Source organism: Drosophila hydei, unplaced genomic scaffold (genome assembly GCF_003285905.1).
Source record: "Drosophila hydei strain 15085-1641.00,03,60 unplaced genomic scaffold, DhydRS2 tig00000237-arrow-arrow-pilon, whole genome shotgun sequence".
In the NCBI taxonomy this organism is placed as follows: Eukaryota; Metazoa; Arthropoda; class Insecta; order Diptera; family Drosophilidae; genus Drosophila; species Drosophila hydei.
This window is the reverse complement of record NW_022045691.1, coordinates 417463-434339: the sequence shown is the minus strand read 5'-3', so window position 1 is coordinate 434339 and position 16877 is coordinate 417463. Positions and strand designations below refer to the sequence as shown.

General features: G+C 46.5%; 3 protein-coding genes across 3 annotated transcripts in view; 2 read left to right on the top strand and 1 right to left on the bottom strand.

The window, feature by feature from the left end:
* LOC111593393 (high affinity cGMP-specific 3',5'-cyclic phosphodiesterase 9A) overlaps positions 1-14303 on the top strand; it is a 58122-nt gene extending 43819 nt beyond the window's left edge. The window contains exons 5-10 of the mRNA XM_030223575.1: positions 3504-3655; positions 3725-3832; positions 11800-11926; positions 12003-12298; positions 12377-12833; positions 12994-14303. Coding sequence (XP_030079435.1) covers positions 3504-3655; positions 3725-3832; positions 11800-11926; positions 12003-12298; positions 12377-12833; positions 12994-14295 — 2442 coding nt within the window. The 3' untranslated portion in view covers positions 14296-14303. The remainder of the gene's footprint in view (positions 1-3503; positions 3656-3724; positions 3833-11799; positions 11927-12002; positions 12299-12376; positions 12834-12993) is intronic.
* LOC111593429 (neprilysin-4) lies at positions 7700-9786 on the bottom strand. Its single transcript, XM_023306173.2, has one exon. It carries the CDS (start codon positions 9727-9729, stop codon positions 7765-7767), a length of 1965 nt encoding a protein of 654 aa, XP_023161941.2. The 5' UTR covers positions 9730-9786; the 3' UTR covers positions 7700-7764.
* On the top strand, positions 14296-14677 carry LOC115482974 (the record flags this gene model as incomplete). Its single annotated transcript, XM_030223573.1, has 1 exon — positions 14296-14677. A coding segment is annotated over one exon (363 nt), but the record flags the coding sequence as incomplete, so codon positions are not given.
* Between the last annotated feature and the right edge of the window lie 2200 nt (positions 14678-16877).

Sequence of the window (16877 nt, the reverse complement as noted above, 5' to 3'; positions counted from 1 at the left end):
GGTCTCTTAACCAACCAGCACACCCACACTGCCCCACAACCCCCACTGCTGTCGCTCTGCGGGCTGCCGAGTGCTGCTCTAGTAGCTGCTGGTAATTGCAAAGGTTTCGCAGCCGTTTGCAGCGGACAAATTAAGTTGCCTTTCAGCTTTACCTTGCCCGCTGCCGTTACGTTACCTTTGCGAATGGCTGCTGCCGCGCCGCGCCAAGTTTAAGCATCAAATGTGATTTGGCTTAATAGCTTGCAACATTAAAAGTGCGCTCGCTGCCGACGACCAGTTGCATTGGCCTTCTTAAATATATTTAGAAAACCCCTCGCCGCCAAGCAGCCCTGCCACTTTCTTTAATTAGCCAAATTGAGAGACAATTCAAGACAGAGAGTGAGTGTTAAAGACCGAGTCTGGGAGAGAGAGAGAGAGAGAGAGAGAGCTAAAATTAATGATAGAGCGGGTAACGGCTTTGGCAACTGCAACTTCAGTTGACAGCAGCCCAGCAGGTCACAGGCCACATACGATACCCTTTAAAAGCATGCAAAAGGAGGCTTACTCTATATATATATATGACTCATGTCTCTGCTCTCAGCCAGACTAATTTGACAGCGCCTAATTGCACTCTTAGCGCAACCAACTAAGAGCAGTACGAAGTCGAAGAACGACTTGAGACTTAGAGTTTTTTGTAATTTTATATTGAAGCTAGAGCGTTGCCAACTTAGCTGCAATTTTAAATTACTTGAGCCATAGACCATAGGCCATTATGAACTTGATGTGCCTTCAAGGAGGTATCAGATCTATTAAATTGTAAACATTAATCAAGCGCTGAGGTCTAAGACGATTCATGATCAAATGGCAAGGCTTATGCAATAAAGGCAGAACTAAATGTTATCGATAACTTAAGCAGTTGCAGAAATATAGTTATCGCAAAGATAACGTTTGACAATGGCTTGAGAGACAGTTGCTAGACAACAACAGAGATACTAGAAGAGTGAGGCTGATCCATGCTGATGTCAGTAAGACTCGTTAGGTACCTCTTGAAATGTTAAATGTTATCGATAACTTAAGCAGTTGCAGAAATATAGAGACAGTTGCTAGACAACAGCAGAGATGCTAGATGAGTGAGGCTGATCCACACTGATGTCAGTAAGACTCGTTAGGTACCTCTTGATATGTTAAATGTTATCGATAACTTAAGCAGTTGCAGAAATATAGAGACAGTTGCTAGACAACAGCAGAGATGCTAGAAGAGTGAGGCTGATCCACACTGATGTCAGTAAGACTCGTTAGGTACCTCTTGATATGTTAAATGTTATCGATAACTTAAGCAGTTGCAGAAATATAGAGACAGTTGCTAGACAACAGCAGAGATGCTAGAAGAGTGAGGCTGATCCACACTGATGTCAGTAAGACTCGTTAGGTACCTCTTGATATGTTAAATGTTATCGATAACTTAAGCAGCTGCAGAAATATAGAGACAGTTGCTAGACAACAGCAGAGATGCTAGAAGAGTGAGGCTGATCCACACTGATGTCAGTAAGACTCGTTAGGTACCTCTTGATATGTTAAATGTTATCGATAACTTAAGCAGTTGCAGAAATATAGAGACAGTTGCTAGACAACAGCAGAGATGCTAGAAGAGTGAGGCTGATCCACACTGATGTCAGTAAGACTCGTTAGGTACCTCTTGATATGTTAAATGTTATCGATAACTTAAGCAGTTGCAGAAATATAGAGACAGTTGCTAGACAACAGCAGAGATGCTAGAAGAGTGAGGCTGATCCACACTGATGTCAGTAAGACTCGTTAGGTACCTCTTGATATGTTAAATGTTATCGATAACTTAAGCAGTTGCAGAAATATAGAGACAGTTGCTAGACAACAGCAGAGATGCTAGAAGAGTGAGGCTGATCCACACTGATGTCAGTAAGACTCGTTAGGTACCTCTTGATATGTTAAATGTTATCGATAACTTAAGCAGCTGCAGAAATATAGAGACAGTTGCTAGACAACAGCAGAGATGCTAGAAGAGTGAGGCTGATCCACACTGATGTCAGTAAGACTCGTTAGGTACCTCTTGATATGTTAAATGTTATCGATAACTTAAGCAGTTGCAGAAATATAGAGACAGTTGCTAGACAACAGCAGAGATGCTAGAAGAGTGAGGCTGATCCACACTGATGTCAGTAAGACTCGTTAGGTACCTCTTGATATGTTAAATGTTATCGATAACTTAAGCAGTTGCAGAAATATAGAGACAGTTGCTAGACAACAGCAGAGATGCTAGAAGAGTGAGGCTGATCCACACTGATCTCAGTAAGACTCTTTAGATACCTCTTGAAATGTTAAATGTTATCGATAACTTAAGCAGTTGCAGAAATATAGAGACAGTTGCTAGACAACAGCAGAGATGCTAGAAGAGTGAGGCTGATCCACACTGATGTCAGTAAGACTCGTTAGGTACCTCTTGATATGTTAAATGTTATCGATAACTTAAGCAGTTGCAGAAATATAGAGACAGTTGCTAGACAACAGCAGAGATGCTAGAAGAGTGAGGCTGATCCACACTGATGTCAGTAAGACTCGTTAGGTACCTCTTGATATGTTAAATGTTATCGATAACTTAAGCAGTTGCAGAAATATAGAGACAGTTGCTAGACAACAGCAGAGATGCTAGAAGAGTGAGGCTGATCCACACTGATGTCAGTAAGACTCGTTAGGTACCTCTTGATATGTTAAATGTTATCGATAACTTAAGCAGCTGCAGAAATATAGAGACAGTTGCTAGACAACAGCAGAGATGCTAGAAGAGTGAGGCTGATCCACACTGATGTCAGTAAGACTCGTTAGGTACCTCTTGATATGTTAAATGTTATCGATAACTTAAGCAGTTGCAGAAATATAGAGACAGTTGCTAGACAACAGCAGAGATGCTAGAAGAGTGAGGCTGATCCACACTGATGTCAGTAAGACTCGTTAGGTACCTCTTGATATGTTAAATGTTATCGATAACTTAAGCAGTTGCAGAAATATAGAGACAGTTGCTAGACAACAGCAGAGATGCTAGAAGAGTGAGGCTGATCCACACTGATCTCAGTAAGACTCTTTAGATACCTCTTGAAATGTTAAATGTTATCGATAACTTAAGCAGTTGCAGAAATATAGAGACAGTTGCTAGACAACAGCAGAGATGCTAGAAGAGTGAGGCTGATCCAAACTGATCTCAGTAAGACTCGTTAGATACCTCCAGAGTCTTGCTTGAAGAGACTTTATATCTAGCTTCTGTTAGCTAATCAATTTCAGCAGTTATGCTAAGCAGGTACATGTAAGTGATGTTAGTAAGGAGTGTCCGACGAGGGTTTACCCTAACAATGTTTTTAGCTATAAGCTTGAAAGTCTTCAACTGTTGGCAGCAAGTTCAACTGTGTCGTTGGGCTCTTGCCATTGGGCTAATTGCTCACTTGCAGGATATCAAATTGGAGTATTAAATAACAATTTCTTTAATTTGCTTGCAGATGTATGCGATTACACGCCAAGCGAATTTACTAAATCGTCTGGGCGATCTGGAATGCCTCATCTTGCTCGTGTCCTGCATTTGCCATGATCTCGATCATCCGGGCTACAACAACATCTATCAGATCAATGCACGCACCGAGCTGGCACTCAGGTAAGGGGCACGCTTGTACGATAGATATATATATATATATAAATATATATATGTTCGATTTACCAACAGATATAACGATATCTCGCCGTTGGAGAACCATCATTGTTCGATTGCATTCCGTTTGCTGGAGCATCCCGAGTGCAATATATTCAAGAACTTTAGCCGTGACACATTCAAGTGAGTATTGCCGCTATGAAAGTTGTTCAATCTGGGGCTGTGTGGGCGTGGCCATGGGGATTGGGGATTGGATCAAATGCGAGTTGGCAGCCAGCAATTTAATTGCCAACTTTGCTTGAGTCCATTTTATGCGCGGCACGTACAAAATGATGTTGCATTAAACGTCGGCACCGTTTGCCGTTGCTCTAATTAACACCCAACATGGACGCCGTGGACAACATGGGCAGCAGCTGCAACAGCTGCCGCCTGGCCGCCTGGCCACCTGCCAGGCTTATCGATTTGCTGCTCAGCTCAGCTGAAGCAGTTAGCTCCATCTCGCTCGCTCCCTCCCTCCCTTTCGCTCTCTCTGTCTTTCTCTTTCTCTCGCCCGCTCTTTGTCGCTGCTTGAGCTTATTGCATTCCATGCAGTTGTACGCGGCACTCTTTTGTCGCCCGCTGACACGGCGAGTGGACATCAAAATACAAACAGCATGCAGCAGACGACTGTAGGCAAGTGGGCGGCTGGGCGGCTGGGCAGGTGGGCCAATAGCAAACAGATTTAATGCTCACAAAATGCAGTTAAGCTGCTTTTTAAAACGAAAAATCGCGCATTATTGTGAAAACATTTTTGCGCGAACTCAATTTTGATTCGCATCTGTTCGGCATTTCAATGCGAATACTATAGAAGAAGACTTTTTCTTGTTGCTCTTCATATTTGTTCTCAGCTTCTATCGATTCATTTAAGCCATAATAAGAGTAGTCTGCTGCAGTTGTGCAGCTTTAAGCTGTTAGCTCTCTCTCTCTCTCTCTCTCGCTCTCTTCATAACTGCCTTGCTCTGTCTCTACTACTCAAACTGTTTCTGCTTAACTTTCTCTCTTTCTCTTGCTCTCTTTATCTCCAACTGTATTCTCTTTCTATATTCATTTTCCCTCTGTCTCTCCCTTCGACTCTTTTACTTTATCTTTTTCTGACATCTTTCCTTTACTCTCTTTCTCTCTCACTCTCCCATTTCCTTGTTCTGTTGTCTCCTATTGCTTCTTTTGCTTATTTCACTTTCCACCCGTTGGTCTTCTTCTTACTCTTCTCCACATATCTCTCTCTTTCTCTATATTAATTTTCCCTCTGTCTCTCCCTTTGACTCTTACCTCTTTCCTTTACTCTCTCTCTCTCTCACTCTCCCATTTCCTTGTTCTGTTGTCTTCTATTACTTCTTCTGCTTATTTCATTTTCCACCTTTTGCTCTTCTCCTGCTATCTCTCTCTCTCAGCATCTCTCTCTCTCTCTTCTGCATCTATATTTGCCTCACTCTTGCTCCTTTTCCCCTTTATCCACTTCTCTCCTCTTTCTATACCCTCTCCCTTCCACCTATTCCCTCTCATTCTACACCTTTCTTTTCCGCTACTCTTTTACCCTCACTTCCTCTTTCACCTCTTTTCATCAATCTAAAGCCTTCCTCTACGCCTGTATCCCTAGCTCTTTCTATTCTGATTTACCATTCTCAATAGCTCAATCTCCTTCTCTGCCTGTATTCACCTTTCCTCTCTCTCTATCTCTGTGCCCTCTTCCACTTCTCTTGTCTGCTGTTAACCTAGCTCAACATTTCATCTCGTCCCCTTTTAACGGCTCTTTATCTTGATCTGCATTCCATCAGAAGCACCCTCTCTTTGGCTTCATCCCTCGTTCTCTTTCTGCCCTTAACTTAGCTGTCGTCGTCACATTCTTTAAGTTCTGCCATAACTTCTTTTGTATTTGATTATTTCAATCAGTTGTCAGCGCTGCCTTAACAGGCTTTATCCAATTATTTATTTGTCCAATTAGGAATGCAGCTCGAATTCCGCATTTACATGAATCCATATAACAATTATGAACAATGCCCGATCCGATTCCAGGTTTCATGCTGGACGCTCGCACTCGCATTTTGAATTCTCAAATTGCAAATCGCAAATTGCATTCAACATGTCATCGTTGATGGGAATGCGTAAAAATATCGCATTTCTGGCGCACAATACAAAGCATAGCTCGCCCACACACACGCTGGTTGAGTGCTTGTCGATAATTCTTGATTGGACAATGGCTAAATTCTAGGTCTGCAGCCCGATGCCAGCATGAATTCTAATCAGATAGACCATGGCGCTATTTTGATGCAAATTGATGCAGTCATTGGTTGACAGCGCATTCCAGGGCATTACACAGCGAGAAATATTGTGAGCCAACTTTGCTTTAGCCCTAGTCGAAGGAGCTCCATTTGCATCATGTTGTTTTCTTCTCAGCGCTTTTAATGGAACCGTAAACTGTTGCTCATACCAATTAGCTGCCGACCCTCGGCGTTGGCTACTTTAAGCTTATTATACCCTCTGAGCAGTGAAGTGAGGTGAAGTGGGCCCATCGCGTCCATCTGCCATCGGGCCATGGCCAGCTACTAGTCGTGCTTGGCTTTTGGCTTTGGCTTTTGATTAATTGGCTTAATTCCTGTGTTGTGTGCATAAAGCGCACTTTCAGTGCTCGTTGCAATGCATTTATATTACAAAATACAGCAAACATTAATTAGCTGGCTTAGCTGCAAGGGAAAATGTTTTTCACATTGAATTGCCAGCAGACGTAAGCTGCGAGGGCGGCGCCACCAGTAGCCGAACTCTCAAGGAGTACAGGGCACTACTCGGCATGCGACATCGTTTCTACTTTTACCTTTAAGCCAGGCCCTTGCGTATGGCATCAGTCAACTCATCAGAGCCGAGGCGGGAGGCATCTCCACAGCCTCTGCTGCAGCTTCTACCTGCTTGCCAGGCTTGCCAGGCTTGCTCACTTCTGACTAATCTATAGCTAGCTGGCTTAAGTTTCGGCTTGAGCCCTTCGACTCATTGTCTCTACTGAGAACTCTTCAGTTCTCTTTGAGCTACATTTGTGCTGCATTCAATAGCAATGCCTCCTCTCTCCTGCGGGCACAGACTACCCGACCACAGTTGAGTTCAAGTCCAAACCTATTTCTAATGAAAGCCATATCAATCGCAGTCACTGCCTAAGAAACCTTTGGGTTGGCAAACATGGCAGACTGGGAACTTGTGGAACGACTCTCGCATAGCGGCCAAGACGTGGCCCATCATCATCATTAGCAGCAGAATTATCATTGGGTTTCGCATTAGCATTAGCATTATCATTATCGTCATCAAAAGCCGCGGAGAGGGCGTAGGAGAAAGGACTTTTGCTCCACTGGCGAACCGCACTCCGACTGTGGCACGTTCGAGAGTCCCAGCGTTGGGCGCCTTCACGATGTTTTGCTGCCAAGTTTGCGTGCATAAACTGATGCATACTTTTGGGAGTTTCTGATGGCAAAACTTGCCAGAATGCCACATGCACGCTAGCCTTGAAAATGTTATGCAACAGCAACAGCAGCAGCAGCAGCAGCAGCAGCAGCGCCAGCCAAGAGTGCCGAGAAGTTGCCAAACGATGCCACATGATACTCCTTGCCTATTTGTACACTGTCTAACGGAGCATAAACATGCCTGCAGTCAATATCACATATTGTTTATGCACTCTACTCTCCCCTCCCCCTACCCCACTCTCCCACACTCCCTTTGCGAGTGAGTCTGCTATTGGCAGGCATTACCATGTTGCCATAAGTAATAATCAACTGGGAATCATCCTGCCTCTGACTAACTACTATCTACTATCTACTATCTACTATCTACTATCTACTATCTACTATCTACTATCTACTATCTACTATCTACTATCTACTATCTACTATCTACTATCTACTATCTACTATCTACTATCTACTATCTACTATCTACTATCTACTATCTACTATCTACTCTCTACTCTCTACTCTCTACTCTCTACTCTCTACTCGCACACCATAAGTAAATGCACACTCGAGGTCAAGGGTTTTCAAAATTTCAAAGCTTTACTCAGCTGTATTCTCTGCACAGGAGCCGTAAAATGATTTTTCCGGCTACCAGATGCGACACTTGTCCGGCGGATGCATGGGGCTGCCCGCCTTGCAGTTGAAGGCCTCAGCGAATTCAGGAAAGTTGCCCAGAACGTTGTTAACACGTTCCGCATGCGATGCGTGATGCTGCCCGCCGCTAGATGGCGCCACAGCCTGTCCGCACCAATTCTGTGCAAAGGCGACAAAAAATGGACGCATCGTCGCGTTGGTCGACTGCTGCTCCTGTTGCTGCACGCGATACGCCTCGTAGGCCAAACGCAAGCCCTCGCTATCCGCAATATTCTCATTGATGGTCAGCGTGGCATTGCTGTAGCGTGTGCCCAAATAGCAGCCAGCTCGCAGGCCGAAGCGTATGATGGCACGCGCCGGCCATTGGCCGCCAGCCACGCGTCCGGCTGCATCGTAGTTGATGCCATCGTAGTCGAAGCCATGGATTAGCTCATGTCCGATCATATAGCCCAGGCCGCCCATCAGCTGAGCAGCCGCCTCCTTCGGTCCACAGTTGGGCAGCAGTGGCGGACGCAGCAGGCCGAGCGGCAGCTCGATCGCATTCAGCTTCAGCCGGTAGTAGACGTTGACGTCCAGTGGGCCGATCGAGCGGCCCGTCCATGCCACGGCTGATTCACAGGGCAGCTGCAGGCATTGCAGTCCCAGCTGAAACTCCGCCTCCGACTGGGCGCGTGACGAGTGCAACAGATTCGAGTCGTAGCTACGCGACTGCAGCACACGCTGTGGCGCCTTGGCCAATTGTTGCGGCAGCGATGACGGCGAGAGCAGCAGGCGCATGGCGTGCAGCTTCTGCAGCGCCAACGTCTGCGTCGCTGCGTCCTGTTCGAATATGGGCGTGGCATCGAGCAAACGTTGGAATTGCGCCTTGAGTGTGCCGAACAGCTGCTGCAGCTGCTGCTGTGTGCGATTGAGAAACTCTGTGGCGGCCGCATCGCTGCCGTGCAGCAGGCGCAGTTGCAGCTGCGACAATTGCTGCGGCATCAACTGATTCAGCTGCTGCAGGCAATGCTCACGCTGAGCGGCCAGCGACGTATCCTCATGCAAATGCAGCTCAAAGTGTGCCGGCAGCTGCAGCAGCAGCCAGCTGGACAGGATCCAGGGGTCGGCCAGTCGTAGCGTATGTTGCAAGCGCTGCAAGTAGTTCGTATCCGCGACGAGCAACAGTTGCGTCGTATAATGTTCGCCCAGCAGCATTTGAAAGTAGTCGAGCAACTGCAACTGCGGCAGCTGTGCGGCCAACTCCTGCAACGTTTGCGGCGCGTGCAACACAAGCTTTTGAGCCGTCTTTGGCACCAGCTCACGCAGCTGCCGCTCAAAGCCGACCAGCTGCTCGGCCAGTGCGGCGGCCCGACGCACACGCAGACCCAGCTCCAGCAGCAAATACTTGAGATAGCGTTGATAGAGATATTCGCTCTGCTCAGTTGCGCCCAACAGGTCGAAGCTGGGCGGCAGCAGGTAGAAGACGCGCTGCTCGTCTGCCTGCCAATTGGGCTGCACCGAGAGGCGCCACAAGCCTTGGGCGCCGAAGCGTCGCACAGCCGCATTGCCGCGCGCCCAATCGAAGCTGGTTGCATTGTTGAGCAGCGGCCAATCCGGCAGCAGCTGCTGCACAGCATCCATATAGACATGCACCGACTGGCGGCCATTCATGCAGCTGCCATAGAACGTGGCCAATTGATCAGCATCCGCTTCCTGTTCGCCATTCAGCTCGAAGTGGCGCACCAGCAGCTGCTTGTTCATGGCCCGCAGCTTCGAACGCATGTCGTGGGCGCCCAGCGATCGTTGGCCATACGGCGCATGCCAATTGCCACAGGCATGCTCATGGAAATTCTCGCAGGGCGCTTTGCTAACGTCCATGGCCTCCGCTGCCTCCGACACGTCACAGCTGGCGGCGTGACTCAGGCTGAGGATCAGCCCAATGAAGAGTAGCAGCAACTGCCAATCGTTGCACGTTGCCATTCTGACTTTCTCCTCACTCTATATGCTAGTACGGTCCGAGCTAAACTGCGGCTGAGCTGAGCTGAATCGGAGCTGTTTGGCTGCCAGCTAAACAGCTGATAAGCCCTTGCTGATAAGCTCTGACATTGAGAGCGCTTTACGCAATGCCAAATCATTGGCGATTGGGTTAGTAAATGTTGATGCGCTGACAGCTAACAGGCAGTCCACAGCGAGGGCTGCCACAAAAGTTGATGCGCAGCTCGCCAATCGAAGATAATCCATAGCCCTAGACTTATCAATTGATGATAACTGTTTAGTTGATGAGAAATGATTGATTGATTGATTGATTGATTGACTGATTGACTGATTGACTGAAGTTTAACTATTAATCAATGAGTGTTATGCTAGGTGATTGATGAACTGATTTACTAAGTAATGTAGTGATTGATACAGTGACTGATTGACTGTGATTAAGATCATGATTGAACTGACTCAATACAAGTGATTGACTAACTGAACTACTAAGTAATGAATGATTGACTGCGATCAATCAAGTGATTGACAGTATGATTGATAAACTCATTCACTAATAGACTAGTGACTAGTGACTTATGATTGACGTGCTGACTTGTGATGACTGATTCACTGATTGACTGATCAAACAAGTGATTAACAGCACGATTGATGCGCCGATCAATAATAGAGTAGCTCGCCAAATGATTGATTCACTGATTGACTGTAATGAATCAAGTGATTGACAAATCTGCCGAATGATTGACAGACTAACTTACTGAATGACTTAAAGACTGGCTTACTGATGTAATGATTGATTGATTGACGGACTGTTATCAGTAATGATTGATATATTGCTGAATGATTGATTATCTAGCTTTTATTGATTGACATTCTAGCTTACTGAATGATGTAATGATTGATTGATAGATTGATTGATTGATTGATTGATTGACTGAGCATTTGATTTGCTCAATGATTGATGGGCTGACTTAATATATGATTGATTGACAGTTTGGTTTGTGATTGATTGACTGACTGACTGACTCTTTTACTGATATCAATTGATTGATGGAGTGATTGACATATTTACTAAACGGTCATGAGCTAACTTAATATATGATATAATGATTGACTGCTATCAAATGATTGCTCGACTCACTGACTGTCAGACTAACCAAATGATGAACTTATATACCAAATGCTTGACTGACTGATTGATTGGATAAAAAATACCTGGAACATCTCAGGTAAATTGGCATTAAACTCAGCTTGGATTTGTCTATTCAAGCTGCTTAAATTGGCATCTCAAGCTCGATTTCCTTTCCATTTTCGAAATGTCAGCAATAATTATTCTGGGAACTCCTCACAAGAAATCACAACTAAATGACAAGCCACGCCGAGCGCCGGAGAAGCAAACGAAATAAAAATACGAAGCGCTTGCTTGGCTCCGGGCATCAAGTCGAGTGCATAAAATTCGCTTCGCTCTATTTGCCGCTGAGGCGTGGCAGGTGTTGGAAGTTTGCAGTGCAGTAACTCAAGTGCCGCACACACACGCCGAGCGCTGCAGCTGCAACGACTGTTGACTGGCTGTTTGTCTGTGCACAACGTCAATGCCACTTGACACGACAAAATTCAATTTTCTGCTCGTATATGACGCGACTTTTGCACATTTTTCATTTTCTTTGAAATAAAAATAAACGAAATGCAATTTAATATTTACGCGCCGCATGCTGCTTAGTCTGCAACGATTCTCATCCACTCGCTCGCTCGCTCTCCCTCTCCCTCTCCCTCTCACTCTCGTGTTCCGTTCTGTTTGCCCTGAATGTCAAAATATATATTTTTCGCTTTTTTTCCGGTTAGCAGCGCGCAGCTCAAGTCTAGAAAGGGGCAAGCGGGGGGTATATACACGCAGCCAGGGTAAACAACACACAGAACATGGCGTATACGCAATGTGCAGCCAAAAATATTACGTATACGCCCGCCTGCCTTCCGCACGATTGGGCTTAGCGCCAGCTTTAAGCGCGTTTTTCGCTCTAGCTGGGAACCTTATCGAAATCTTTGCTATTCTCCTTGCAGCACCATACGGGAGGGCATCATTCGCTGCATCCTGGCCACCGACATGGCACGTCATAATGAGATACTAACGCAGTTCATAGAGATTACGCCCATCTTCGACTACAACAATCGTGCGCACATCAATCTGGTAAGTGCAGGCGCAGCTAAACCAGATATATATATATATAATATATATATATATATATTTGCGATATCCTTGGCAGCTGTGCATGATACTCATCAAGGTGGCCGACATCTCGAACGAGGCACGGCCCATGGACGTGGCTGAGCCGTGGTTGGATCGGCTGCTGCAGGAGTTTTTCGCACAGAGCGCCGCCGAGAAGTCGGAGGGGCTGCCGGTGACACCATTCATGGACCCCGACAAGGTGAGCAAGCCCGGCTCACAGGTGCGTTTCATTGGACTAGTGCTGTTGCCGCTCTTCGAGGCGCTCGGCGAACTGGTACCAGAGCTCACAGAGCTAATCATTATACCTGTGCGCATAGCACTCGAGTATTACAGGTGAGTAGTTGTTGCCGCTCGGCAAGGCATGACAAAGGAAAGTGAACAATTTTTTCTTTTTTTTTTTCGATCTCACAGACGCTTGAACGATGCACAGACTAAGACACGCAAATCGGTTGCCGACAGCAATGCCTCGGCCACGTCGGACAGCAACAGCGGCAACATGGACTCAAATGCAGCCATGGCCAGCACGCCGGGCCACAATACGGCCGACAAGCTTTTGATGGACAACAATAAGGGGGGCTCAAATGCAGGCTCTGGTGCCGGTGCTGGTGGCGGTGGCGGTGGCGGGGCAGCTGGTGCTGGCGGCGGTGGCGGTGGCAGCGGCAGCGGCAGCGGCGGCGGCGGCGGCAGCAGCTCACCTCAAATGCCGCGCTCTGGCTCCGCCATCAGCGTCAAGTCACGCCGCAGCATACCCTCGCAGAAGTCGGCATCGCGCACCTCCGTGGATGAGCCAGGCGGCATGGCCGCTGAGCTGCACGATCTACCCGAGGGCAGCGAAAGCGGCGACTCGGAAACAGCCACCGAAGTGGATGTAAGTTCAAGCACAATAAGTAAGAGCAGGAAATGAGGAAGGACGGACAGACGGACAGACGGACACAAACAAACCTAGCATAAGAAATGCAAGAAAGAAAAAAAAAACAAAAAGCCAACAATTTCCTTTACCCACTTTCCCAATGTTCTACCCACTGCAGGTGGCTGAGAAGACATCCAAGTTCAAGGTGGACACCGAGGGCTGCAGCAATCGCAGCAAGTCCTCCCACTCCACCTCGCGGAAGTCGTCGCGCGAGAAGCGACCCTCGATGATTGGCGAACTGTGCAGCAGCGGCGGAGGTCAGCGCATACGCAACTCGTACGGCAACATTCACGGCTATCATACCAATCGCTGTCACTTTGGCAGCAATCGTGCCGTCAGCCTCGATCAGTACAGCACGAACAATCGCCGACTGTCGGACGGCCTGCCCCAGGTCATCTCGGACAGCAATGTCTTCTACGGACGACTCAATCGTGGCAGTCTCGAGGCAACGACAGCAGCGGCAGCAGCATCGGCGGCGACTCACGGCGGCGACCTCAACATGAACACCAGCAGCAGCAGCAGCGGTCAAGCGGCAGCAGCAGTTGCTGCTCCGCAAACTGTGCACAGTCAAATGTTGGCGTCGCTGCGCGAGTCAGACAAATTGCCAGTTACAACAACTACAACAGCAACAACAGCAGCAGCAGCGGCAGCAACTGTTGCTGCTGCTGCCACCAGCAATGGCAACATATCGCCAACGCTGACACAAACTTTGGCCAGCAACGGCAGTGCGCGCAGCAGCAGCGCTGCAACAGCAACTGTTGTTACCGTGCAGCAGCAGCAACAGCAGCAGCCCAGCAGCAGCAGCTCCTCTTGGAAGTCGCGTTTGCGCCAATTCTCCGACTACTTTAGCTTCAGCTTTGACAAGGGCAACAAACGCTTTGGCAGCACACGCAGCAGTCCCTGCCCCGTGCGCAGCGGCGGCGGCGGCAACAACAATGCAACTGGCAGCAGCAGCAACAACGCCGGCGAGTCCAATGCCGAGTCGAAAGCAACTCAATCGACCGGCATCTACTGCAACATCTCGAATAGTCCCACGCCTGGCGCCCAGATGACAGCTGCTGGCCAAGCGCCCGGCGGCATTGGCCGGCATCGCGCCTACAGCTTGGATGTGCCCTGCAGCCGCCATGCGGCGACACGCCACAGCTCCGGGGATAGCAGCAGTCGCAAATCATCCCGACACGACGAGCACAACAACAGCAACAACACGCTGCACAGCAGCAGCGGCGGCATGGGCATGGCGATGGGCATGGGCATCGGCGAGCTGTCGGGCATACGCATACGAATTGGCAGCGCTGAGGAGGGCGGCAGTGGCGCCAGCAGTGCGGCCACTGCTGCTGGTGCCATGAAATTGCCGCCAAGCATCAGCTGTGAAATGGGCTTGGCCAGCGGCTCCTCATCGGAGGCGGTGCCAAAGATTTGACAACAGGGGAGCTCCGATACGACTAACACAAATACAAACAATTCGCTCTGCAATCAGGCGGCCTTTCACGCGGTCAGCGCGGACGAAGAGCAACAGCCGGAGGAGCACCATCGGCAGCGACAGCAGCACCAGCACCAGCACCAGCACCAACAGCAACTGCTGCGGGACGAGGAGGAGGAGGCTATCATCAACGATAGCGACGATGTGGATGGCAGCAGCGAATCGGACGCTCTGCATCAGGACACCTCCAGCTGTGAGGTCTCATCGATGACAATGACCGTTTGGTCAGCCATTGGCCAGCGGCTCAACGCGCTCGTCTGCCACTGCTGTGAGCGCAAGTTGCCCGAGCCGGAGAATGTGTAAGAAGTCGATGCCAAATATAGCAAAAATTGTGTCACGGACATATGCCCACACCCACACACACACACACACACTCCCACCCACACATTGACATTGCCATTGCCATTGTTATCGTTAATCGATACCATACAACAACAACAACAACAACAGCAGCACACACGCGCATATATATTAATTTATTGAATTAAGTTGATCGATAAACGTTTGTCAATCGTCTATCGATTAATAGAAACCACATTTAGACTCGATAACAATACCAATAAGCATTTATCGATAATCCTTCATTGACAGCACACGCAAACTGTTGAGTGCTTTGTCGATAGGCGTTTCTCAATAGCACTCGTTCGATAACAAGCCATTTACCGTTTATCGCTCAATCGTAGCCCAATTAGCAATTAATGATAACTTATCGCCACTCGTTCATCGACAGCGCTTCATTCGCAAATACTTGATCGATAATCGTATATCAATTACACTGATAACACGAATCGATAACAACCTTAAGTTGTCGATCATCGTTCATCGGCAACAAACTCACATACTGTCAGTATCGATAATTCATCGAGGCTCATTTATCAATAATACGCAGAAGTTTATCGATAACACCAATACGATAACGTACTCGCATCCTGGCAGCATCTATCGATAACTCATATTGCAAATGATCGATAAATAGGAATTAATAACATACTCACATTCTGGCAGCATCGATAACATATTCGATGTTCAATTGTCAGTGCCAGGTAAACGTTTACGATAACACAGACCGATAACTATTGTAAAGTATCGATAATTATGCATTTAAACCATACTCACGTACTGGCACCATCGATAACATATTCGATGTTAATTTATCAGTGACAGGCAAACGTTTATCGATAACATATATATTTCTTTTTTTTTTTTTGATTAATTTTAATAAGTTTGTATGCAAATCTGTTCGTTTTTTATCGTCTATTAACTATTTTATATCGATAACAAAGTTTACTTGACAATATAATAAATATAATTAATTAATTGATTATGATAATTTTTTTATATAAATATATATATTACACTAATTATTATTATATATTATATCTTATATATTATTATTATTACTATTATTATTATTATTATATATTATTTTTATCGAAAAGCTTGAGTATTTATTTCATTTGTTGACTAAGTTTTCGACTCTAGACGTGATGATGCCAATCGAGTTTCGTTCGTGCTGCAATACAGTTGGACATTGCGAAAAGTGATTAGCGGAGCGGAATGGCGGAGCGAGACTTGTGTGTTGACCGTGACCCAATGGCCGGCGGCTGGACGCAGGTTGTTGCATGCCACGGCCCGATTGATTGCATACGAAATGTGTGTTCGCGTTTAATTACACAAAACAAAATTTTTGCATTTTGCATACGCAATGCGAATGCTGCTGCGACCGAATGCAATCAGCATGCCACAAGTTGCATGCCACACACACACTCACGCAGACTCGCACGCTGAGATTGTCCCAGCCTCGTTGCATCTCATTTCAAATTTTCGATTTGAGTGCCGAGTGGGCATCTGCCTCTGCTGCTTGTGGCATGCAACGACAAGCTGCATCTGGTGGCATGCCCCAAGCATGCGTACACTTATATGCCACAAACTCTGTGGATCACAGCTGCCTCTTTTTTTTTTTGCGAAATGCAATTTTGGCTTGCCAATGCAACCAGTTTCAATTATGCACACCTCCAGCTAAGAGCTCAGCTTTTAAATGCAAGTCGAAAAGCGATTGCTTTAGCGATGATTTATCAACTTTTGACTAATTTTCTAAGTATATCTAAGTATTCCTGTGTTTGGTGCAATCTACTCGCACATTGAGCAGCCTAGCCTTAATTGGGCATAATTTGAAATAAACTGTATACAATGAACACAAGAAAATCGATATTTATCGATTTTGTTGAGGAAAAACAAGACATACACTACGCTTTATCAGAGTAGAGCTTGCCTTCAACTGCTTTCGGCAATGTTTCTTAATTTCTAAACTATTTTAACTAGTCTCATCCCATTAGCATAAACTGAGCCACTTATCGATTCTTCCTTAAATTAAATAAACATTCAAAATCGAGCAAAATCGAATGAAGAAGCCCTATGCAGATGACGCGATAAGATTGTTTTGTTTTACTTTAATAGACATATATTAATATATTTCATACTTTGTGAACTTGCTTTTCTAAGTAAATGGATAAATATCGATA

Coding starts and splice junctions, on each gene's coding strand:
- LOC111593429 (XM_023306173.2), bottom strand. CDS start 9,729: ATGGCAACGTGCAACGATTGGCAGTTGCTGCTACTCTTCATTGGGCTG.